Raw genomic sequence first — 26,021 nt, 5'->3', positions numbered from 1 at the left:
CAGAGAGGTCAAGTAGTATGAGCAGCGTGTTATGAGCTCTGTCATTGGCAGCATGGAGGTCATTAGTTATTTTAGTGAGGGCTGTTTCAATCGAGTGAGCACTGTGGAAGCTAGATTGTAGAGGGTCTAGGAGAGAATAGGTGTTGAGAAAATTGAGCAAATGAGAGAATACAAGATGTTCAAGGAGTTTGGAGGCAAAAGGCAGGAGGGAGACAAGTCAATAATTAGAAAGACAGGTAGGGTCAAGCTTGTTATTTTTGACTAATGGTATAATTGTTGCATGTTTGAAGGATGAGGGAAAGGTACCAGAGTAGAGGGAAGAGTTAAAAATCTGTGTGAGCGTAGGGATTATAGTTGGAGCAAGACGTTTTAGGAGATGAGAGGGAATGGGGTCAATAGGGCAGTTAGTACAGGGAGAAGAGATCAGCAATGACACATTCTCCTCTGAGACAGCGGAAAAGGAGTCAAGGAAGGCAGGAGGAGAGTTAGGAAGTGGTGTGGGATTGGAGAAGGAAACAAAGGAGATGTTCTGACACATGGATTCCACCTTTTCCTTAAAATAGCCAGCAAAGTCCTGAGGTGAGATGGTGGAAGAAGAGGAGGCAGCTGAGGGTGGTCTGAGTAGAGAGTCAAAGACTGAGAAGAGTCAGCGTGGTTTAGACTTGTGCATGTTGATTAGTGAAGAAAAGTAGGTTTGTTAACCTGAGAGAGGGCAGAGTTGAAACAGGACAGCATCAATTTTTAGTGAAGAAAATCTGCGAAAATATGAGATTTCCTCCAGAGGCATTCAGAGGAACGAGTGGAGGAACGCAGCATGCATGTGTGGGATTTTAGCCAGGGTCTGGGGTTAGAAGGGTGAGGACGGCAGAGAGAAAGCGGGGCATGTAGATCAAGAGAGGAGGATAAGGCAGAGTTGTAGTTCCTGACCAGGTTGTCAGGGTCTGGAGCAGAAATGAGAGAGGAGAGGGAGGAGCGTAAAGTGGAATCAAAAGCTGGTAGGTTAATAGAGCACAGGTTTCTACAGAAACGAGGGGTAGATAGAGATGGAGAAGAATAGCGAGAGAGAGAAAATGAGACGAGGTGATAGTCAGAGAGAGGAAATGGAAAAATCAGAGAGAGACGTTTTTAGTGAAAACCAGGTCTAGATAGTGGCCATGCTTGTGGGTGCTAGCAGCAGTCCACTGTTGAAGGCCAAAAGAAGAGGTGAGAGAGAGAAAGCAGGAAGCCCAAGGGAGAGAGGGGTCATCAATGTGGCAGTTAAAGTCACCAAGTTGAAGAACAGGGAGTCTGAGTAGAGAAAGAAAGAGAGCCAGGATTCAATGTGAGAGATAAAGACAGAAGGGGGTATGAGTAGAGGTAGGTGGGTGATAGATGACCACCACATGGATAGGGAGAGGAGAGAAGATCTGGACAGTGTGAGCCTCAAAGGAGGGAAAAGCAAGAGAGGGAGGAATAGGAAGGGGTCGGTAACAGCAGAGAGAGGAGAGGAGGGCACCCACACCTCTACCCATGCCATTAAGGCGCGGAGTGTGGGGGAGAGAAAGGCCACCATAAGAGAGAGAAGCTTCCAGAGCAGAGTCAGACTGAGTGAGCCAGGTCTCAGTTATAGCAAAGAGGAGCAGAGAGTGAGAGAGAAAGAAGTCATGCACAGAGAGAACTTATTAGAGAGGGCAAGCATACCACAGGACACAGGAGAAAGTCAAAGAGGAGGGATGGTGGCAGGGGATGGGTATGAGGTAAGAGGGGTTGACACCAGATGGAGTAGAAGTTGCATTTGGCAGGTGAGGACGAGAGCATGTAGAAATAAGGCAGGGGCAAGGATTGGGAGAGATATACCCAGAAGCAAGGAGGAGAAGCATGGACAGAAAGAAGATGTGTGAGGATGATTTGTAGGGGTGTGTTTTAGTGCAAGGGGTATAGCTGTGTAGTAACAGAGGGCGCAGGTAAGAAAGTAGTTAATGTGAACTGAGAAGTGGCAAAGAGAGGAGAGATGGAGATAACTGAATAGAGTTTGGAGACATAATGAGGCTGGTAAAGGAAGTGCATAATTTGAAAAGAATTGAGGCCATAGCAAATATAAATAGTAGAGGTGGCATCACAGCAATATTAAACTGTAGCGATGTGCAGTCTGGAGTAGATGATATCCTCCTTTCCAGCATAGATCAAATCCAGGAATCAGGGCCAGTAGGTGTCGTCCACTTGTTCACTCCTTTTGAACCCCCTTTTAAACACCACTATGCTTCCTACTTAAACAGGCTTCTTGACTTGGGCTGCAATGCTGACTGGTTATATAACAGTATATAAATAAGATTGTACATACACATGTGCAAAACTTTCCAAAATGCATTGATTTCGAGTGGACCAGTTGGCAGAACTTTTAAGGGCTAAAAGTTTTGAAAAAATCCCACATTTTTACCATCAAATCACTTTTTTTCCAATAACAGTATTTGCAATAGATAAGCAAGCATTTTCTCCCCTCCAGAAAAAAACAATTTTCTGGCTCTGGATGGGCATTGGTACGATTCAATTAAATACTTGGAAACTTTTGACCGTTCTGTGATTTAAGTAAATTAACAAGAATATGAATATTAGAGTTACAGATTTATTGAATTAGAGATGAGGGTTACATAACAGAATTGCAGACATTGAGGGTCAGAAATCTAGGATAATGTTACTGTACACCAACCAACGTCAACTTTTCCTGGTACCCTCCAAGTTCCCTAAACAATATGTGAGATGGAAAAAGGGCAGCAAGATATTCATATGTTGTCTCCATGTTTGAAATGAAGCAGGTGGGTGTATAATGCTATTAATTTCCCAGATGACTGTGTTGTTCAAAGGACAATATCTTGTTGTGTATATCATCACATACAGAAGGCTTATTAGAGGGACGAAGATGGGATCAGCTGGCTTTATCTCTGTCTCCCTGAGTCCATAAGGGCACAATCCATTCTCAGTATATTGTTTTAAACACCATATATTATGGAGGCTCCCAAGATCAGCGCACATAGTTCTGCGCATGCTCAGGAAATTATTTTTCAGGCTTAAAGATTTTGAAAATATTAAAAGTAAAAATTTTAATATTAACAATAGTCTCTATAATACATATTCTGTATCACTAAAGATTGTTATTAAAAAGTATCTAGCTTTCTTTATCTAGAAGGTAGAAAAACAGTGGGTCAAACATGATTTCTAGGGAAGATATATTAAGATGTATCTTGGGTTTAAAATACGTTCTTGTGTTTGTTTCAATTGTTAGATATGATGCATTTGATCATATAAAAAATGAACAGGTATGCCAGATACATTGAATATTATAGTCGCATCAGCTTAAACTACTTCCTTTACTTTTAATCACTTCAGTATGTTTCTATGCAGTATATTCATTATTGTACTGATTGTGTTGCTTTGCGCTTCTGATTATCTCTTTATACAGTGTATGTTCTTCCTTATCTCCCTCCTTCTGCCCTTACTGTAACTGTAGTACCAGCCCCTACATGTTAGGTGCAAACATTTATCTTTCTTCTTGGGGGGCGATCTTACCTTCAAGGGGGATCCTGTTTATAAGAAGCCCTGTAATTATCAGGATGGCAGTGAGAACCTTTATAAAAAAAAAATTTTAGTCTGCGCACTGTACACATGTATGGCCATGTCTACTAAGACATGCTATTCTATTACACATTAGCAGCTGGAATACCCCTTACAGCCTAATTACCTGAATGGTTTATGAAGCGTCATATTTACTAAGCAGCGCTATCTTATGGAGTGACATCACTTAGTAAATATAGCTTATAATGTTTAGATTTTTGCTTGTTTAGTACATCTTATCAACGCTCTCCTTATTACATATCAGGCACACGCGACATGTTAAAGCTGACCCTCCCATCTGTACTTGTATTAGCGCATTGAATTCTGTATAACCCGTTCCAATAAAGTGTCCCTACATTACTAGGAGACTCCTGCTTTCCTTCAGATGCCAAGACACACAAGTGGAAAATAACTCTCTATGCCCACGCTTTGCTCCAGAACAGCACTGATACTAACTCTGTTGCCTGATGTCCAGATGTTCGCCAAATATTGCAAATCCTTCTTAATTACATTTTTTTTATTTTCTTTCAAATAGTTAAGTGTTATAGAATCTGTATTTTTCTTAGAAAATGTAACATTATGTATGGTGGTATTTTTATGCGTGAAATGTGTATCCCACAAAGGAGTTTCCGTCAAATGTGACCTCAATCAATAATTTATTATATTATTATTTACCAGTTTAAGGAGATTCTTTTCCATACTCTTTATTTTGTGATATATTATTTACATTACTTATTCTAACCAGTTAGTGATCCTAACACAGGCCTGCACAACTCCAGTCCTCGAGGGCAGCAAATTGGCCAAGTTTTCAGGATATCCCTACTTTAGCACAGCTGGCTCAAGTTTGACTGAACCACTAATTGAACCAGCTGTGCTGAAGTAGGGAAATCCTGAAAACCTGGCCTGTTTGCGGCCCACGAGGATTGGAGTTGTGCAGGCCTGTCCTAAGATTACCCTTTTTGTGCTCCTGTTATCGGATTTCCTGCGTTCCCATTGTAATGATTATTATCTGTTACTGAATAGACTCCCTGTAACGTCTTTCCCTTTTGGCATAATACAGGAAGAGGGAAGGATCTGATCACAATGCATGTGGAGAACCAGACAAGAGCTACAGAATTCCTCCTCCTGGGATTCAAGGATCTTCAGAGCCTCAGGATTCCTGTCTTCTTTCTGTTTCTCGGGATTTGCATGATGACATTAACTGGAAACCTCCTGATCATCGTGTTGGTGTCAACCAGTCACAAACTCCACTCTCCCATGTACTTCTTCCTCAGCAATCTATCTGTAACTGACATCTTGATTACAACAACTATTGTCCCTAGCATGCTCCATGGTATATTGAAAGAAGGAGCCACCATTTCTTTTAATGGCTGCATCACTCAATTTGATATTTTTGGTGTCTCAGTAGCTACAGAGAGCTTCCTTCTTACAGTGATGTCTTATGACCGATACTTGGCCATCTGTCACCCTTTGCATTATACTTCCATTATGGACTTTAGGCTCCAGTATCATCTTGTTTTCTGGTCTTGGTTCTTGGGATTCACAATATTCCTAATTTTAACTACCCAGATAGGTATGTTGCAATTCTGTGGCCCCAATGTAATTGACCATGTATTCTGTGATTTAGCTCCCCTTCTAGAGTTGTCCTGCATGGACACCTCCTTTTTGAAATTGGAACAAGTTGTTCTCTCTGTTCCTATAACCTTCTTCTCATTTATCTTCATCATTGTAACTTATGTCCGTATCTTCCTCACAATCCGCAAGATCCCTTCCACCTGTGGGAGAAAGAAAGCCTTCTCCACCTGCAGTTCCCACCTGTCAGTTGTGTCCTTATTCTATGGAACATTGATCACCATATATCAGATCCCATCAAGAGGGCAATCGGTGAATCTCAATAAAGTCCTGTCTTTGCTGTATATTGTGGTGACCCCATTGTTTAATCCCATAATATACAGCCTGAGGAGCCAGGAGATTAGGGAAGCCTTAAGGAAACTGGTTAGCAAGAAAATTAGAGAAGCATAACATAGCTAAACAAGTTTCATTCACACAGAAAAAGATATGAGCCTGCTTAATGTCCTACCCATGGAGACTATGATGGCTGATACGTACAGTAAAATTCTTTAATGAAAGGTTAGACATAATTTTAGAAAGGAAATATGTGCAGGGATACAGGGTATCTCAAATAAATTCAGGGATATATTTAATAAATTAAACATAGCAAGCATGTTAATCCAAAGAGAAATCTGATTGCCAATACTAGATTCAAGAAGGAAATGGTTTACCTTATGATTTACATACATTTCCTGAAGATTTTTATTTCTCTTAATATGTAACAATATAAATAAAAATAATGATTATCTTAGTTATAATTTAATACATGTTAAACTTGATGGATGTGTATTTTTACAACCTCATCTGCAGCACTGTGTAAATACTGTGTGAAAATAAATATAATGGTGAATCTTTATCATTATAGTACAATAGTCTCTGAGTTTTTACTATCAAAATTCTGCTCAATTGCATGGGCTTCTTTACTGATAACAATGATAACGATATTAATAATATAAAATAATTCTCCTCTCTGAAGAAGAAAGTATTACCTTTTACAGAGCAAGGTGTAGGGGTTGTAACAGACTGCCCCCTTACTCCCCATACACACACGCACGCACACACACATACTGCGCCATCCTGTCATCGCTCCCCGGATGCGATTATACCCCAGACACAGGAAGTAGGGGATCTTCACGTCCCTTTTGATAGGGCTGGACGCACCATCCCTCTCCCTCCCTTAAAAACTAGTATTTGCCCATGTCATACAGTCCCTATTATTGTATATCATAAGTGCATGTACTCATTCATACAGTTTATAATGAAGTAATATAATAAGCCGCTTTGCATGCTTGGCATTACATACAATGTTACAGGGATAATAATTATATGGGAGAACCTGCTGGCGGTCTTGTCTTGTAACTGTGGGAGGGGTTTAGTCCACCAGACATGGAGAAACATGGAGTTTTAGTGGAGGTATCTTCTTCAATGGGATGCAACCAAATGATCAATTATTTAATTAGGACATGATCCAAAATGTATAATTTCACAAATAAATGGACAGCCCTTTTGGGAAAAGCATTATGCGCTGGCTTCAATGAAGTATCTGGTACATCCCATAGACATAATTAGACTTATCTTGCTCACATTAGTAAATTATGTACCAGCCTCTCCATTATTCCCCCTGCACCATTTCATCACATTTATATTTCTAAGTCACGTACACAGCGCTTTATTAGTGTATTCTTTATTCTATACACAATATTTTATTCTTTACACTGATGCCTGCACACACTTTATTGGATAATGTAATGTATGATAAACGTTACAGATATATTGAATGTTTTTGTATTTTGGTTTCTAGACGCCCCCCTTCTGATACAAGGGCCACTTATTTTTCTCACCGTTTTGCTGATTCCACGTGTGGTTTCTTCCTTAAAAAGGCCTCAGTTGGGGGGGGACTTCCGGTGGTGTCAACTGGGACGGACTTGTAGAAGAGGAGCTCCGGGGACCCTCAGCCATAAACTGATTTTATTGCACCTTCCCCCCAGAGGATTTCCCGTGAAAACAACCCAAAAGGACAGCTAAACCTGCCAGTATGTCCAACAAGCCAAAGAAACGGGCAGCTCAGCCAGTTACAAAATACTTTTCGCCACAGCAGCACGGGTCGTGTGCGACCCCTGCGAGCCAAGATGGCGCTAGTACACGCGCCCTACTTCAGGGGCCGACGGCTGGGACCGGCCCAATATAATTCCGGAGAAGGATGGAGGGGTCACTCGCATATACCTGGAAGAGATAATGACCAATATGCATGCAAAGCTCCATCAATCCCTGCAGGGTGACCTAAAGGCAGTGGTGGAGGAACTGAAGGGAGAAATCTCGAAAGCTTGTCCTATGACATAAATTGTTAGTCCAATAAAAAAGGTATCGCCTAATACTGAAGAACTAATTTATTCTGCACTACATATATATATATATATATATATACAGACAAAAAGACTGCGCCTTTGGTATCTATATCAACTGCAATAGCGTAGTATGAATCTATTAATATAAACCCCTATATATGGGTCACTATTGTATTGAATTTACAAAAATGATGATATAGCAACTGTAAATAAGATAATCAACACACACAAATATAATAAAAAATGCAATACCTAAATAATAATAACCAATATATAGCTAGTGACTAAAATAAATATATATATATATATATATATATATATATATATATATATATATATATATATATATATATATATATATTAGTCACTAGTTATATATTGGTAACATATATATATATAAAAAAAATATGTAATTGTAAAAAATGAATTAAAAAAAGGAATATATATATATATATATACAGACAAAAAGACTGCGCCTTTGGTATCTATATCAACTGCAATAGCGTAGTATGAATCTATTAATATAAACCCCTATATATGGGTCACTATTGTATTGAATTTACAAAAATGATGATATAGCAACTGTAAATAAGATAATCAACACACACAAATATAATAAAAAATGCAATACCTAAATAATAATAACCAATATATAGCTAGTGACTAAAATAATATATATATATATATATATATATATATATATATATATATATATATATATATATATATTAGTCACTAGTTATATATTGGTAACATATAAATATATATAAAAAAAATATGTAATTGTAAAAAATGAATTAAAAAATGTATATGACATTAATGGGATTACACAATGAATGGTCAAAATAGAGTCCAAAAAGAAACCATGAGTGGATAGTCCTGTTGTAATAAACTAAAAAATGGATGATGGCCCTCTTTTCAGGATGCTGGCAGCCTTCTATAAAGAAACAACGACCTCCCAGTGGATCTATGAAAAACGAGAAAAAAGAAAGCGCCCGATTCTAGTGTAATATAAAAAAAATACAATTTAATTTTCCCAGTAAAAATCCAACAAATTTAAACTCACAAACAAAAATGGTAAATCAAGCATGTAATGAGTTATACTGGATTACACCAGACCTACCTACACCCTGGACTCTAATAAGACTTTGAGACACTGCCACGCGCTGACGATCTATCCCCCAAGGTCCTGCTATTTTTTTCTCCTATCAACCCCTGGATGATTCAGTTTGTGTCCGTTCGACATCAGGAGAAGCTGTGCATTTTCTGAAGCTCCTGCTGGACGGTAGCTCAGATGTGCCAATACCACATGTGGGGGAGAGGCGTGCGAGCAGATCAGTAGAGTCCAGCGTCTGGTGAATGAGTATAGATGACGAAACGAGTAGGGCGTGGTCTAACTGAGGCCGTCACTTGCCTATGAACTTTGGTACTGCTGGTAGTGCGACACTGGTTCCTGTTCTCCCGTGATACTGCTGCCAGCACAAGAATCCTTGAGCTGCTGGTTCCCGGAGGGACTCCATACACTGAACACCGAATTGGAAGGACTTCACTACCGGCAATCCGGTTACACGAAGGAGACACACAGGAGGACGCTATCACTTCAAATCAGACGGCTTTGCTGGCAGATGAGAGCCAATCTCATACCTGCTTATTTTTACAGTACTTTTGTGAGTGGGCATTTGCTTGATTTTAAGTTCCATAAAATATATGTTATTACGTTAATGCACTAGGTGTGCGCCTGTTTTTTTCTTCTTTTTTCACAGATTTATTCAGGGAGTAGTGATCCCTTTGAAATGGGCTGCAAACACCTGGATGTCATTGCTTTTGGAACGGGACTTTGTTTTTTCAGAGGTTTTTTTAAAGGTTTTTTATTCATTCAATTTTGAAGAACTTTTCAATTGCATTTATACATTTTGAGTTTTAATATTGTTTATATATTTATTATCTTTATTAAATACTGTAGTATTGTGTTTATTTAAACATTATATGCACTACCATATCTCCTTTGAGATTACAGGGTTTTAGTATTGCCATTGGCCATCATTTAACCACCCCAATACACTAATTCATGGTAGGGTTAATTAGTTCTTCATTTTATTAGCTTGTGTTCAGGTTATATTAGAGGCGCTACTTCATTGCTTTTTGTTTCTTTTGATATATATATATATATATATATATATATATATATATATATATATATATATATACACAGTGGTTGACAAATCACCAAAAAATCTACTCGCCACACAAAAAAATCTACTCGCCACCTAGTACCAAACGTGTGCTGCTTGGGCCAATATTTACTCGCCCGGGGGTTAAATCCAACAAATGTATAGGTTTGTCGAACACTGTATATATATATATATATATATATATATATATATATATATATATATATATATATATATATATGCTTATTACTGTCAGGGTCTCCTAGACATCCTGCCGAGCCATAGTTCCTTTCCTTGTCCACCGTGTGTGCTGCTGCTTCTGTCTGCTCTAGGGTACCTCTGTCTGTCTGTCTTCTTGTTGTTCCTCTCTCTGTCTTATAGTTCTGCTTCCTGTTAGTACCATGCCTTTGTTTTGAATCAGACTCCATGCCTACAGTATGCCCGTGCTGCAGCTTCTGTTCCTGAACATGTACCTGTTCTGTTCCGTGTTGGAGTTCTGTTCCATTAAAGGCCCTTGCTGGTAATCTGGCTTGTCCCTGTTTGTTCCCTGGTCTTATTCCCGGCTTCCCTGCCCGGTTCCTGCTCCTGTCTTCCTGTTGCTGAACCTCTGCATGTGCCACGACGATCCTGCTTGCTGCCTGCCACTGACCCCTGCTTGCCACGATGATCCTGCTCGCTGCCTGCCACTGACCTCAGCCTGTTACCCCAACAATCTTTGCCTGCTCCCGCTGTTCCGGCTACTGAGGTCCTACCTGCCACAGGAGTCTCCCGTGACAGTTACAGGTTTTCTCTATAAAGTAATACATTGTGATCTGAGTTTATATCACCTAATTTTTTTTTCCTTTATAGCTCGGACTCCCAGAAGCACTAACCACTCCCTCAAACATGGGAGCGCTTATTAAACTAAATGCCATTTGGCGTTAACATTTTTTGGATCATGTCTACAAATTATGTTTCTGGGTTTTATTTAGTCTTTGTCTTTAGATAGTGGATTTTAATGAAGTGAATTTTTTTTTTTTTTTGGGGGGAGTCTATTCTCAGGGGTGTCTCTATTTCTTTTGTGTCTCGAGGAATTTAGTCTGGTCCTTTTTTCTTTCCAGAGCTGCAGCACTACAGGAAGGGGGAAGGGAGTGAATGTGCAAACGTACAATATAGTACTGTGTGTATACTATAGAAAAAATCAGCAATTTCCCCTAACCCCCCCCCCACTCTCTCAATGACAAAAATGACAGTACAAAATGTAATGCAGCCATTACGAGGACGATAAAGACAGGATTTTAAATTTGGAAGAAGAGGCGACCTACTGTATTTTTGTATTCATTTTGCCTTGATTATCCGGTACAAATAAAATTGTCCCTTCTTTAAATTCAACAAAGCGTGAAACTGTGAGGACTCGGGGGTCACGGCGGTCGCAGCGTGACCTCCCCTCACCTCTTTCTACTCCCGCTGCTGTGTGGCTCCGTCCTCGTCGCTCCCTCCCAACCCCCGTGGTGAAGGGGCTTCCCCATCCTCTCCGTCGGGCTGCCGCTGCTCCACGTGCGGCTGATGCTCGGGCGCCTGCCATTGCCCCTGCATGCGCATCCCCTCCGTTACGGAGCGTGTGGCGGCACCAGTTAATTTATTCACTGCTCTTGCAGTGAAGCCATGCCCCACACCCACATGCTGGTTACCAGTTAACCCTAAACCTTACCTCCTGGTGTCCTATTATGGGGACCAATCCTGGACAGCTCCTAGGGCTCCTCCAGGTCTGCCTCCGCTACCCATTGGTCAGCCACAGTACTTAATCCCTGTCCTACCTCTCTCACATCGCTCGACATAGTCTCTGCTACAGACGTCTATTCTGGCTCTCCCTTTGTCTTCGTGTATTCAGGTTACAACCCGGCTTGGTGGACGTTCCTACCTGGCTCCGGATCCCGGCTCCCACTTGACTTTGCAGCCTCTATCATCCCTTGACCACAGCTTGGACCTCGACCTTCCGGATCTCTCTCAATCCCCGACCTTGGCTAAATGGCAACGACTTCGCCTCATCAGTACCGGTACCGGCAAGTATTGCTACACCTATACACACCTAGCCTGGCAACGCCAAAAACCACACTCCGGACACGCTCCTTCTGCTGCGGGTGCGTGCACATATACGTCCCCACCTCAGTATAAGGGACGAATCTGGTCTGCGGGCAGCACCGGCGTAACATTATGTCGAGCCCACAATACGCAGACCAGACTGACATGGCCTCCATGATGACGGCCATGTATTAACAAGTCCAGGCCCTAACTGACCAAATGGTTCTCCTCACTCAACAGGTATAGGACATTTCATTTCAGGCACCACCTGAGGCCGCACCACCACTGACGCCAGAACCAGTATCCGCTGTGACCTCAGGTCCGAAGATCCCGGCACCTAAACCGTATGCGGGGGATCCGCACGCCTGTGCCGGTTTTCTCAATTAATGCGAGATCCAGTTTGAGATGGCTCCGCAGCAGTACTCCACTGGTCGCAAGAAAGTGGCATATGTGTACAGCCTACTTACAGGGAAAGCGCTGGCATGGGCCTCCCCGATTTGGGAACTACATCCCGATATCATCCGCGACTACGCGGCCTTTAGACGAGACTTTCGACAGGTATTCGATACTCCCGCACGCCAAGAAACTGCCTCTGTCTCGTTGCTTGAGCTTTTTCAGGGACGTCGTTCCGTGGCCCAGTACGCCTTGGAGTTCAGGACCATAGCAGCTTAGACACGATGGGACCAGGAGGCTTTAGTCTCAGTCTTCTGGCGAGGCTTAACGGATTCCTTGAAGGACGAGCTCACCTCACAACCCAGGCCAGGTCTTCTGGAGGAACTCATCTCCCAAGCCAATCGAGTGGATCAGCGTCTTCAGGTACGCCGCGCCCAGCGCCAGCTTCCCCGATTTATGCCCTTCTGTGCTCCTTTTCCCAGATTCTCTCCAACCACAGGACCTGCCGTCTACCCGCTACCCGCTTTGGAGGCTCCGGAGCCGATGCAACTTGGAGTCCAGCGTTCCCGGACACCGATACAGCAAGCTCACCAAGCCGGTGGATTATGTTATTACTGCGGATCCTCCGAGCATCTGGTCCGTGAATGTCCACTACGCCCGGGAAACGACCAAACCCAGTGAGTACGAAGGGGCTCTCCCTGGGTGCTAAATCTCCTTGTCCCCTTTCCAGGAAGGAACTTCCCAAGAAATTGACCATTCCCGTCTCTCTCTCGGGTTCTACCTTCCACACCTCCACGGCGGCATTTATCGATTCCGGTGCAGGAGGAAATTTCATGGACCAAACCTTCTCTGAACAGAATCAGATTCCACTCGTTAGGAAAAAGTCTCCCGTTGCCTTGGTCGGGATCAACGAGTGTCCGCTCACCTCGGCATACATTTCTTTGGAGACTTGCCCCATCACCCTTTCCTCTCATTCCCATGAGGAGACCTTGGCCTTGGATGTAATCCACGCTCCTGGAACCCCAGTCACTCTCGGCTTACCTTGGTTGCAGAATCACAATTCTCTCATCAACTAGTCATCCCAAGATCCTATTACTTGGAGGTCAAGGTCTGAGGAGACATCTCCACCAGCCGTACTTCCGCCTCGACTGCTTGCCAATACATCCAACTCTAAGGGAGGCTTACCAGCTCCGTATGCTGCTTTTCTGGATGTCTTCTGCAAGACCCAACTATTACCTCCCCACAAATCTTACGATTGCCCGATAGACTTGGTACCTGGATACACATTGCCCAAATCCAAATCCTATCCCCTCTCTCTTCCTGAGACGGAAGCCATGAACGAATATATCCGTGAGAACCTAAAATGGAGCTTTATACGGCACTCCAATTCACCCGCAGGAGCTGGATTCTTTTTCGTCAAGAAAAAAGACGGTACTCTCAGAAAACTCTCAGAAACTTAAAGCCGTAATAGATTGGCCGCAACCCGACTCCCTCAAATCTATTCAGCGTTCCTAGGCTTTTCCAATTATTACCGGAAGTTTATTCGCAACTTCTCCACCATCATCGCCCTGATCAAAGCACTGACCCAAAAAGGAGCTGATCCTTCGTCTTGGTCTCCTGAGGCAGTCACAGCTTTTGAAACACTGAAACAAACATTTGTCTCAGCTCCCATCCTTCGACACCCGGACACCAATTTTTCTTTCACCCTAGAGATAGACGCCTCGGATTGCGGGGCCGGCGCTGTCCTATCCCAAAGATTTTCTCCCCAGGATAAACTTCACCCTTGCGGGTTTTTCTAAAAGAAGTTTTCTCCAGCTGAGAGGAACTATGATGTGGCCAATAGAGAACTTTTGCCCATCAAGTTGACTCTTCAGGAATGGAGGCATCTGTTGGAGGGGTCAAAAGAGCCGTTCACTATTATCACGGACCACAAAAATATTTTATACATCGAGAATGCCCGTCGTTTAGGTCCCCGCCAAGCCCACTGGTCGTTATTTTTCTCCAGGTTTAATTTTATTTTGTCTTACATTCCCGGCTCTAAGAACATCAAGATGGATGCTCTCTCTAGACAATATTCTTCTGATGAGAGACCAGAGAAGACTACAGAGTCTATCCTTCCAAACAAAAAATCCTCGCGGTCGCTACATTCAAGAATCTTGTGAAGATCATCAAGTCTCAAAGTCACCTTCCTAGCGATCTTGAGATCCCGAAGGACACCTTATACGTGGAAGCCAAGTTTATTCCGGAGATTCTGGAATGGGGGCATGCTTCCCGTTCGGCAGGACATCCTGGATACAAGAAAACTTTGGATCTCATCCTTCGCACCTTTTGGTGGCCCAATATGGCCAAATCCACCCTTGAATTTACCCTTGGCCTGTCCGGTATGTGCACGCAATAAGATTCCTCACCAGAGACCCCAGGGTCTTCTTTTGCCTTTATCCATCCCGGAGCGCCCCTGTTCCCACATATCCATGGACTTTATTGTCGAATTGCCTAGGTCGAATGGCATGAACACCATTTTAGTAGTGGTGGATCGGTTTTCCAAGATGGCACATTTTATTCCTCTCAAAGGATTACCCTCCTCACCCCTAGCCTATATCTTCTCCAGGAAAGGGTAAGGATCGGTTGTCCATCCGCTCCGTGAAAAAAATGGTAAGAACTCACCAGCAAAGAGGTTAAAAATCTTCTTTATTAAACTACATAAAAAATGAAAAAACAAACAACACAAACTACTCTCCCACGCGTTTCACGCCCACTATGGCGCTTTCTCAAGGAGTGACGAGATGGGGAACGCCCTGGGTATTTAACACACTACCCGTCATACAAGACAGCTGTTTTAAATAATTAATTAATCTTGTCTTGCAGGAAGAAAAGAAAAGAAAACGAAGAAGAAAAAGAAAAAAGAAAAGAAAGAAAACTTCACTGCAAAAGAATGAAACAGCAGAGACAACTTAACTCTTAATAGAAAAATAAAGTAAAGAAAGAAATAAAATGCTTAACAATAATTGTGTCCAGTATATGAAAATTGTAACTTGGATGGGTAAAAAGACTCACCCAACAAAGGTTAATTACGTGTGACAGAGAACAAAGCCCATCACAAAAAAACACACATACTAATATACCACTAGTGTGTAGAAAATACTATCATAAATCCTACACATGGGTTAGTATAGATAGTTCAGAATGGACAGTCATATTGGAAAGCATTCAATAACAATTTAACCATAACAAAAGATGGTATGTGTGGACGGACGTTCACAGAGGTACACAATTAGGATGCTTTATCATGTGAAATTATAATAGGCTTTATTGTGCCTGTTCCTTTTCATCAGGAAAATTATCCAAACACAGGGGGGGGAACAAAGCTTCCATTCACTTGGGAGTATTTCTAGTGAAACACTATGCAATAATTCACATCTCCCTTAGTCAAGCAGTTCTCGCAGCCCCAAAACATATAACATGAAATAAGCAGATATAAGCAGTCTCTTAAGAATAAAAGTCTTATCTGTTTCTTGGAGGGAAAATCTCACTTCCTGGTTCAGCTTTAGGTGTAGTAGTTTTCCCTGTGTCTTGAATTCAGCTCTGCTGTGCAGAGCTCAAGACCGGTCAGCTCCAGAGATCGGGGTTTCTTTTGGTCAGTCTCTCCTGGGACTCAAGAACCTCTGCTCTTTCTCTCCAAAGGTCAGCTCTCAGTCAGAGCTAGGGAGGAGTTACTTCCTGTCTCAAAGGCAGGCTTTTTCTACTACCTGTAATCAGGCAGGTGGTGCTAGTTAATTTGCTACCAGCAGTTAACCACCACACTGCTGGATTAGAGGCACCTTAGTGAACAGGGATAAGTCCCCTGTTACATACCTCCCCTGTTTGTGGGAAGCTCGGGCTTACCACGGCCAAAGCCCATCCTTCCACTCTCATTCGAGATCTTTCTGTGACTTGAATGAGAGTGGATGGAGGAAGAGAACCCTCTGTCCTGCTGGGATTGGAGCCCTTTCTCCAGTTTATTTTTGTCTCCTCCCGAAGGTGCTTGAGATCAGAACTCCTCAGTCGCTCGAGGAGGACTTTTTCCACGTAAAGTCTTTTTATCGCGTGCGTGGTCATGAGATTTCTGTTGCGTCGGGCACTCCTCTTTTTATAGACAAAGTGTATGGCAACAGTTATAGAGAAGTTATGACTAGCCCTTAGAGTTTTCTGCTCTTCTCCACACCACGGAGTCGCCAGTTCACCTTCTTGGGACTGAGTTGCACCTCCACCTCCTTTTCCAGAGAACGTCCTATTTTTTCAGCTTCCTCAGCTAAGGATTCTTCTGGCTTTGTTTCCGCACTCCTACCTCTGTTTGTTGCCTGTTGGGTAGCTGTAGGTTTGGCTAGTGCTTTCTTAGGTGGCTGTATTAGAGTCTCCTTCATATTCTGGAGCTCCGTAATTTTTGTTGTCAAGGTTGCCGCTGCGTCTGTTTCCTTGGTGTACTGACTCAAGGGAATGGAACAGTCTCTCTGTCTCACCAGCTCTTGCTCCAGTTTCTGAGCCTTCTCACGCTCCCTCTCATACAGAGTCACCTGGTATCGAAGCTCTGCCTCCAATGATGCTCTGAAGACATGCAGCGTGGCCTTTAGCTCCTCATACTGCTCTGTGGGGACGTACTGGGTATTCAGACGTTCCTGCAGCGCTTGTACCTCTTTAGCAGCCTGCAGCTTTTCTTCCTGCAGCGTTTGCTGCTTCTCCTCAGCATACTGGAGGTGTGTACGCAGACCTTGCAGTTGGTTCTGCAGTCGGCGCTCTGCTTCAAACATTTCCTCTTTCAAAAGTTTATTTATTTCTTTAAGAGCCTGCAGCTCTTCATTCTTTCCCTTGACGTATTCTGTCAACTCAGAATTTTCTTTTTTCCATCTTAAATTTTCTCTTTTGTCAGTCTCTGTACTATTCAGGGCTTCCTTGCAGTCCACCTTCCATTTTTGCACATCTGCTTGGAGGCGGGCTGTTTCCTGGCGTGAGACTTCCATCTCCAGGTTTAAGTTCTGAAGCTCCTTCTGAGAGACTTTGAGATCTAAGTTAAGATGTAGGATAGTTTTCCTTGAAATGTCCAGCTCCTCCGTGAGACTGTGTAGTTCCTTTCTGGAAACATCCAGGTCTGTGCGGCAGCTGTTGGTCTCATGAAGTGAGGCATCCAGTGCTCTGTGGAGTGTCTGAACCTCTTTCTGAGCTACGTCCACCTATATCTGGACACTGTTGACCTCCTGTTGTGAGGCATTCAGCTCTATGCGAAGAGTGTGAACCTCTTGCTGGAAGACTGTCATTTGCTTCAATCCCTCCTCATACTTCCGCTTTAGCGTAGCCATCATTTTATCAGATTGGCTCTGCTTTTCATCCATGGCAGAAATAGCAGCCTTTGCAGTATCTAGCTCAGTCTTGAGATCGTCCAATTCTGTCCTGGCTGTAGAGTACATTGCGAGCACATATTCCTGTAGCTTCACGTTATTTTTCAGTAGCTCCGCGTAACCATCTTTCTTTTGATTCAATTGTTCACGGAGTAAATCACAGTCACGCCTGGCAATTTTCAGGGCGTCTTCAGGGCTGGTAAAGGGATCGTCACTCACTGGTTCCGGCTCCGCTTCCCTGGGATGACTGGTTGAGGGTTCCTCACTGTTGGCACCGGGGTACACGACTTCTGCCTTGGGCCCTCTGGATTTTCGTTATACGCGGGACGAATTCTCCATTTTCTCTAGCCTGCAGGGTATCTCGTTCCCCCTTTTTCTCCACAGGATCTGCGGACGTGTCTGTTATTTCCACGGTAAGTGAAGAACCGCTGTTCTTTTTCTTTTTCTTCCTTTTTGATTTGGATGACACCGTCCCTTCAGGGATATTGGGGTCTCCATCTTCATTTGAAGTTTTAGCAGCGTCACTGGATCCACCCGGCTTTTCTTGCAACTGTAATAGCTGACGGAAATATTCGGTGATCTACTGCTCCCGCTCTGTCTCCTGCTGATCATATTCGTCATCAAAGGGAGCGGTCTTTTCTGTTCGTGCCGAGTTCAGGCACCCCCACCATTCTTGGGGTGTTTTGTGGGTGTGACTCGGTTTGGGTTCCCTGTAAGAGATGTCTTCCTCTTTATTGGACTGGAAGTGCCACTCTTCCGTAGGGTAGGGTTCATTACAGGAACGCTGCATCTTGTCCTCCATTTTTAGGCTATCAGGTGTCATTTTCTTCCTAACCTCAGGAGGCGCTATTGCAGCTGTTGCCACTGTATTTGCTAGAACCCCCAATTGTGATAGTCCTACAGATGGGCATATTTTGCTTGTAGAGGTTGTAGCTCTCACAGGCATTTCTGTAGAATTTTTCTTTCTTGGATAAGTTTTACAATATCAGCAGTACTGTGCATGCATTTTCTCTCATCAGGTATACAAGATGTGCAGTTGCTAGGTAAAAAAGTATATTTGCTTTACACCATTTACTTGCTAGGTTTAAACTCTCATTAGGTATGCTGAATGTGTAGTTGCTAGGAAAAAACTTCTGTTTGCTTTACACCATTTACTTGCTAGGTCCAATCTCTCCGCTTTAGCAACAGAATTTGGTTTTCTGCCTGAGTTCAGTAATTTTCAGTCTCATCTTTGGGTATTATGGCATTCACACTTCACACTTTGGGTGTCTGTTTTTGCTCCCAAGATATATATAGGCAGACTTTTTTTACTTGCAGAAAAAATAACATTCTTTGCAGTGGACTATTTCTTTCATTCCCGGCAGGGTGACTCAACATTCAGCAATTGGTTTTGAAAAACCTTTTACACAGTTCAGAAATCACTTTTTCCCCTATAGGGCAATTTTACACTCAGCATTTGTTTGCTAAAAATTCCCCTGCTTCAGCACAGTCTTGTATCAATTTTCACACTTTTCTGCATATACTCCATTCACAGCTGGTAGCCCTATGCGCTGTGGCAACCTTTATTGGCAAAATCAGTACCACTCGTGGGTCACCATCTGTATTCACTGCTTCAGCGAAACTTTTGAAAACAAAAAACACCTATCCCTTTTTAAGGGCTGACTCACTTCTTGAACCCTGACTATGGCTGGAAGGCAAAACCTCTATTTCAATGACCATATTACACTTTGTGATAGCCAAATAAGGTTTCAGCTTTTTCAGCAGTCTCTCTCCTCTTGGAAGTGGGGCAAAGAGTCCATCTGTGGTTTTGTAAGTTTCAATGCAGTGTAAGTTTCAGTGGTGTGTCCCTTTAACTCTGATCTCTGCTGCATGAGGTTTTTTTTTTTTTTTTTCTAAGTTTCTCAGACTTGTTTGTAGGCAAAAAGCATAAAAAAAATTTCACATAAAAAATCTCCGGTCCTTTTTAACTACAAAGACACATTTCATCTCACTTCGGACACCATATGTAGACGGACGTTCACAGAGGTACACAAGTGGAGACTTTATAAGGTGAAATCATAATAGGCTTTATTGTGCCTTTTCCTTTTCATCAGGAAATCATCCAAACACAGGGGGGGGGAACAAAGCTGCTATTCACTTGGGAGTATTTCTAGTGAAATCCTATGCAATTAATTCACATCTCACTTAGAAAAGCATGTCTCGCAGCCCCAAAACATATAGCATGAAATAAGCAGATATAAGCAGTCTCTTAATAATGAAAGTCTTATCTGTTAGCTGCTGTAAAGTAAGCTTCTCTGCTCTCCTGGAACCTCACCCATGCGTGCACAGAAAATCAGCATCCAGGTTTAGAAGTCTTATTTGGTGTCTTGAAATCAGCTATGCTGTGCAGAGCTCAAGACCGGTCAGCTCCAGAGATGTGTGTTCTCTTGGTCAGTCTCTCCTGGGAGACTCAAGAATACTCCTCTGTCTCCAAAGTTCAGCTCTCAGTCAGAGCTAAGGAGACACTTCCTGTCTCAACAGAAAGGCTTTTGTAAGCAATCTAAATCAGGCAGGTGGTGTTTATTAATTGACTACCAGCAGTTAACCATCACACTGCTAGATTAAAGGCACATTACTTGAACCGGGATTACTCCTCTGTTACAAGAGTTCTTTGTAGTAATTTAGAAATGTTGCATACATTTCTTTGGCATTTGTTGTTCTGCTACCCTCCTTAGTGCTAATGGACACTATTTGATTAGTGATTTTGGATTCTTTGGTAGTTGGCCAACAATTTCCCAGGTTTATAGCCCCATCTAAAATAACAGGTTTTTTTTATACATAAGTTGGGTTTGTGCACTTTCTGTCAGCAGTGCCTCGTACAACTCTTTGGTTTCTAAATACTGCTTCTTATTTTGTTCTGTATTATCTGTTTTGTATATTTGGAATGCCTGTGTTAGTTGTGTGTTTAGGTTGTTCAGTTTGGTGTTTAGGGTTTTGTTTTTCCTAATACTGTAAGCAATTATATGGCCTCTAAGTACTGCTTTGAATGCTTCCCACTACAGAATGGGTTCTACAGTATGCTGCTGGTTGTCCATCTCATAGTTGGACCACTGGTTTTGTAGATAAGCTTTGAACACTTTTGAGTTGGCTAGATACGTAGGCATGTGGCAACTTCATGAGATAGTTTTGGGTTTACTTAGTCTTAAATTAATCCATATCGGTGCATGGTCTGAAATTATTATATTTTCTATTTTAGCAAGGTTTATTATCTGCATTAAGTTAGCTGAGATCAGGAACCTGTCTGTTCTTGAGAACATATTGGGCCTTGTGCAGTAAAGTCCAATAGAAAAAATTGCCAGTGTTTTTTAAATCGCCATGTGTGGCAGTGTTGGTATCACAGTATGCAGAAGGCCTGAATACCAGTGATAACAACATTTGCAGAAATGTCGAGAACCCGCCGGCGATAGGATCTGCCCCCCGAAAAGGCCTTACGGAATTTTTAATTTTTGTGTAGATGAGCAGGGGGTCTCAGGAGCAGAAACACATTGGCTTCAGGTCCGGGGACCCCCTGCTTCCCGAGATACAGGCTCTGTTATGGAGTGCCGGTATATCCTATGCTTTGGATTCCCATGGTCATATGACAAGGGGCATTTCAGCTGTTGGAGTTTAGTGGCTCCTCCTTGCCAGGGTTTTAAGATCACCCCTCCCCACTACCCAAGTCAGCAGGTCTTTTTCATTTTACTGGATATAGATCCAATGTTTGTTTTTCTCCCTCCTAATAGAGGTAAATGAGATTTTTAATCCTAATAGAGGTATATTAGTATTTTATCTGGTAGAGTTAGGACCTGTGAACTGAGTCTGCCTTGTCGTGGCTCACAGGCTTAAAATGCTTTGGCCAAAGGGTTAAACTAAATGACACTTTTTCAAGAGAATACATAAGTATTTTCCTGTGTATTTTTGTCATATTAGATGTTGCATTGGGCTTCTCTGTTGCTTGTTGTATACATTTGCCATGCTCAATAACTCTCCCTTTTGACACTTATATACTGTACATATATATTTTGTGGGGGCTCAGTGGTTCCTACAATGAGCTTTCTGGGGTTCCATGTGTTGTTTATTGCCATGGACTTCCCAGAACCAGAACAATGGACTCCCCATCACCAGAGTACCATGTACAAAACCAGCACCAGAGTACTATGGACAAACCAGCACCAGAGTACCATGGACTTCCCAGGAATCGGAGTACACTGGACTTCTCATCACTATAGTATCATGGACTTTCCAGCATCCAAATACCACATACTTCCTGGCACCAGAATTTCATGGACTTCCCAGCACCAGAGTTCCATGAACTTCCCATCAAAATAGTATCATGGGTGCGTGATCTGACCATGAAATTACATGGATCTGAGTATCGGGGATCTTTGGAACCAGTCTGTTAGATACAAAGAAGTAGTCTATTCTACTATTGCTGTTATGTGGGTTCGAATAAAATGTAAAACCTTTGTCTCTCGGATGTACTGTAGGTCCCTCCAGATGTCCGTCAATTTGTTATCCCTAACATTACGATGGAACTTATTTGTGTTTTTCTTCTTTATTCTTTTGGAGTGGGCTGAACTATCCAGTTCACTGTCTACTACTAAATTGAAATACCCTGCCATAATGATATGACCTTTTGTTACCCTGCCTAGCGTGTTGAAAAAGGAAGTGAAAAATATAGGATCATGCTCACAGGAGGCATACATATATGGTAGCAATAGTTACGTATTGCCCTTGTAGTTTATCCACTAATATTAGATACCTTCCTTCTCTATCTCTTTTAACTTGCTCCGTTGTAAATGGGAATCTGTTAATAAGTAGTATTGCAATGACTCTTTTCTTTACTTTGGCAGTGGAGAGGTACCACTGCCTGTACTGCGAATTATATCGAAGAATTTTGGATAACTTGTTGAACTAAAAAGGGTCTCTTGTAGGAGAATGACATCCGTCTTTCTCCATTTATAGTCAAGGAGTGCTAATCTCCTCTTACCTGGGTTATTCAGACCATTAAAGTTATGTGAAATGGTTACTACAGACATGTGGTGAGGTTGAAGGACAGCTTACCCGACTTTCCTTTTGGACGAGGACTGCACAGGAGTCCTGCCAAGTCTTGCCAAGGGGCAGAGTCAGACTTGGACTCAGAAGGTGAGAGGGAGTCCTGGCAGGGGGCAGATTCAGGCTTGGTCTCAGAGGGTGAGAGGGAGTCCTTGCAGGGGGCAGATTCAGACTTAGTCTCAGAGGCTGCGAGTCTTGGCATGGGGCAGATTCAGACTTGGCCTCAGCGGGTGAGAGGGAGTCCTGGCAGGGGGCAGATTCAATCTTGGCCTCAGAGGGTGAGAGGCAGCCCTGGCAGGGGGCAGATTCAGACTGGGCCTCAGCGGGTGAGAGGGAGTCCTGGCAGGGGGCAGATTCAATCTTGGCCTCAGAGGGTGAGAGGCAGCCCTGGCAGGGGGCAGATTCAGACTGGGCCTTAGAGGCTGAGAGGGATTCCTGGCAGGGAGCAGATTCAGACTTGGCCTCAGAGGCTGTGAGTCCTTGCAGGGGGCAGATTCAGACTTGGCCTCAGAGGCTATGAGTCCTTGCAGGGGGCAGATTCAGACTTGGCCCCAGAGGGTGAGAGGGAGTCCTGGCAGGGGGCAGATACAGACTTTGTCTCAGAGAGTGAGAGGGAGTCCTGAAAGGGGGCAGATTCAGACTTGGCCTCAGAGGCTGCATGTCCTGGCAGAAGGTAGATTCTGACTTGGCCTCAGAGGGTGAGAGGGAGTCCTGGCAGGGGGCAGATTCAGACTTGGTCTCAGAGGCTGCGAGTCCTGGCAGGGGGCAGATTCAGACTTGGCCTCAGAGGGTGAGAGGGAGTCCTGGCCGGGGGCAGATTCAGATTTGCCTCAGAGGGTGAGAGCGAATCCTGGCAGGGGGCAGATTCAGACTTGGTCTCTGAGGCTGTGAGTCCTGGCATGGGGCAGATTCAGACTTGGCCTCAGAGGGTGAGAGGGAGTCCTGGCAGGGGGCAGATTCAGACTTGGCCTCAGAGGGTGAGAGGGAGTCCTGGCAGGGGGCAGATTCAGACTTGGCCTCAGAGGGTGAGAGGGAGCCCTGGGAGGGGAAAGTCAGACTTGGCCTCAGAAGGTGAGAGGTAGTCCAGTCAAGGGGAGGATTCAGACTTGGCTTCAGAGGCTGTGAGTCCTGGCAGGGGGCAGATTCAGACTTGGCCTCAGAGGTTGCGAGTCCTGGCAGGGTGCAGAGTCAACCTTGGCTTCAGAGGCAGTGAGTCCTGGCAGGTGGCAGATTCAGACTTGGCCTCAGATTGTGAAAGGGATTCCTGACAGGGAGAAGATTCAGACTTGGTCTCAGAGGCTGCAAGTCCTAGCAGGGGGCAGATGCAGACTTGGCCTCAGAGGGTGAGAGTGATTCCTGACAGGGGGCAGATTCAGACATGGTCTCAGAGGCTGTGAGTCCTGGCAGGGGGCAGATTCAGACTTGGCCTCAGAGGCTGCGAGTCCTGGCAGGGTGCAGAGTCAACCTTGGCTTCAGAGGCTGTGAGTTCTGGCAGGGGGCAGATTCAGACTTGGCCTCAGAGGCTGCGAGCCCTGGCAGGGTGCAGAGTCAACCTTGGCTTCAGAGGCTGTGAGTCCTGGCAGGAGGCAGATTCAGACTTGGCCTCAGAGGCTGCAAGTCCTGGCAGGGTGCAGAGTCAACCTTGGCTTCAGAGGCTGTGAGTCCTGGCAGGGGGCAGATTCAGACTTGGCTTCAGAGTGTGAAAGGGATTCCAGACAGGGAGAAGATCAGACTTGGTCTCAGAGGCTGCGAGTCCTGGCAGGGGGCAGATTCAGACTTGGCATCAGAGGGTGAGAGTGAGTCCTGGCAGGGGCAGATTCAGACTTGGCCTCAGATGCTGAGAGGGTGTCCTGGAGGGGGCAGATTCAGATTTGGTAAGCAAGGTGATGATTGGAAGGTTGAGTCGCAAAAAGCCCCAAAAAAACACCGACAGCTCACCAAAATAAAGAACTTAAAACGTTTATTAAAGACTACATAAAAAAGAAAATGAGGACAAACAAAAAACTGCTACATAACATTGTTATGTAGCAGTTTTTTGTTTGTCCTCATTTTCTTTTTTATGTAGTCTTTAATAAACGTTTTTAGTTCTTTATTTTGGTGAGCTGTCGGTGTTTTTTTGGGGCTTTTTGCGACTCAACCTTCCAATCATCACCTTGCTTCCTGCCACTGCCTGATTGGAGTGACGCGCTGAGGATCGGAGGTTGCGTGGGTGTTGGCGGCTGTCTATTCTCCTCCGTGTTATCACGTGTCTACTGGGAGAGGAAGATTTTTCCGGACGGACCGGATGCACCATTACGTGTTTCCGGCACTCGGGATCTCCGAGCCACTGATGGGAGACTGCACAGAGGACACCTAGGATGGCTGCGTCCCCTCTGCGGAGAAGACTGCGCTGGAGGAGGGCTACAGAAGGGATCCATAGAGGCGCTTACCAGGCCTTCTATACTTCCAGGATCTCAGGTAGCGTTTTCCATTGGAACTCCTCCTACACACACGCAGCTTACAGCGTCTCCCCCATCTACTTCCATCCTTTCCACACCCACGCTTTGGAATTCCCTCGCGGCTTACCTCAGCAGTCCCACTCATTATTTACTTTTATATACTTTTTTGCACCCTCTGTTTTGAGCTGTCAGTAGCCTTCAACTCATCAGATTCAGATTTGGCCTCAGAGGCTGAGAGGGTACCCTGGCAGGGGGGCAGATTAATGGAAAACAAAGTGTTATTAGTGGCGCTTAAGTCTTATAAATGCAATTTTAAAATACATTTCAAATCCTTGTAGGGATTGATCTTTCCAACTCAATTGTGCAGGTTTCCAGGTTATGGAGCGCAGGTCCATATAGAATAAGAGAAGAAAATACAATAGTGCAATATGTCTGTAATATGGTGAGTCATGGTCTGTAAATCAACAGCGGATATACTCACAAATTCCCCATTATTTGTAGCATGTCCGAAATCAGTGGCAATGATGTGTGGTGATAGACTTCCCAGCACCAGAGTACCATGGACCAATAAGCACCAGAGTTCCATGGATCTCACAGGCACTAGAGTATCATGGACTTCCTGGCACCAGATTGCCATGGACAAATCAACACCAGAGCACAATGCACTTCCCAGCACCAGAGTACCTTGGATTTTCTTGCATTAAAGTACCTTCGACAAACCGGCACCAGAATACCATGGACTTCCTAGCACAAGAGTACCATAGTCTTCCTGGCACCTGAGTACCATGGACTCCCTGGCACCGGAGTTCTATTTACTTCCTGGCACCAGCATACCATGGACTTTACAGCACCTGAATATCATGGACTTCCAGGTACCAGAGTACTTAGACTTCCCAGCACCAGAGTACCATGAACTTCCCAGCACCAGAGTAACATGGACTTCCTAGCACCAGAGTGCCATGGACTTCCTGG

The 26,021-nt window shown here is 43.8% G+C and overlaps 1 protein-coding gene across 1 annotated transcript; it reads left to right on the top strand.

Moving 5' to 3' along the window:
* Window positions 1-4,654: 4,654 nt before the first annotated feature.
* On the top strand, window positions 4,655-5,774 carry LOC142471358 (olfactory receptor 11A1-like). The gene has a single exon (XM_075578173.1). It carries the CDS (start codon window positions 4,672-4,674, stop codon window positions 5,608-5,610), a length of 939 nt encoding a protein of 312 aa, XP_075434288.1. The 5' UTR covers window positions 4,655-4,671; the 3' UTR covers window positions 5,611-5,774.
* The last annotated feature ends 20,247 nt before the right edge of the window (window positions 5,775-26,021 follow it).

The sequence above is a fragment of the Ascaphus truei genome, chromosome 20 (assembly GCF_040206685.1).
Source record: "Ascaphus truei isolate aAscTru1 chromosome 20, aAscTru1.hap1, whole genome shotgun sequence".
In the NCBI taxonomy this organism is placed as follows: domain Eukaryota; kingdom Metazoa; phylum Chordata; class Amphibia; order Anura; family Ascaphidae; genus Ascaphus; species Ascaphus truei.
This window is presented reverse-complemented; position numbering and strand designations above follow the sequence as displayed.

Excerpts from the sequence above, each read along its gene's own strand:
- LOC142471358 (XM_075578173.1), top strand. The coding sequence starts at position 4,672 with ATGCATGTGGAGAACCAGACAAGAGCTACAGAATTCCTCCTCCTGGGA.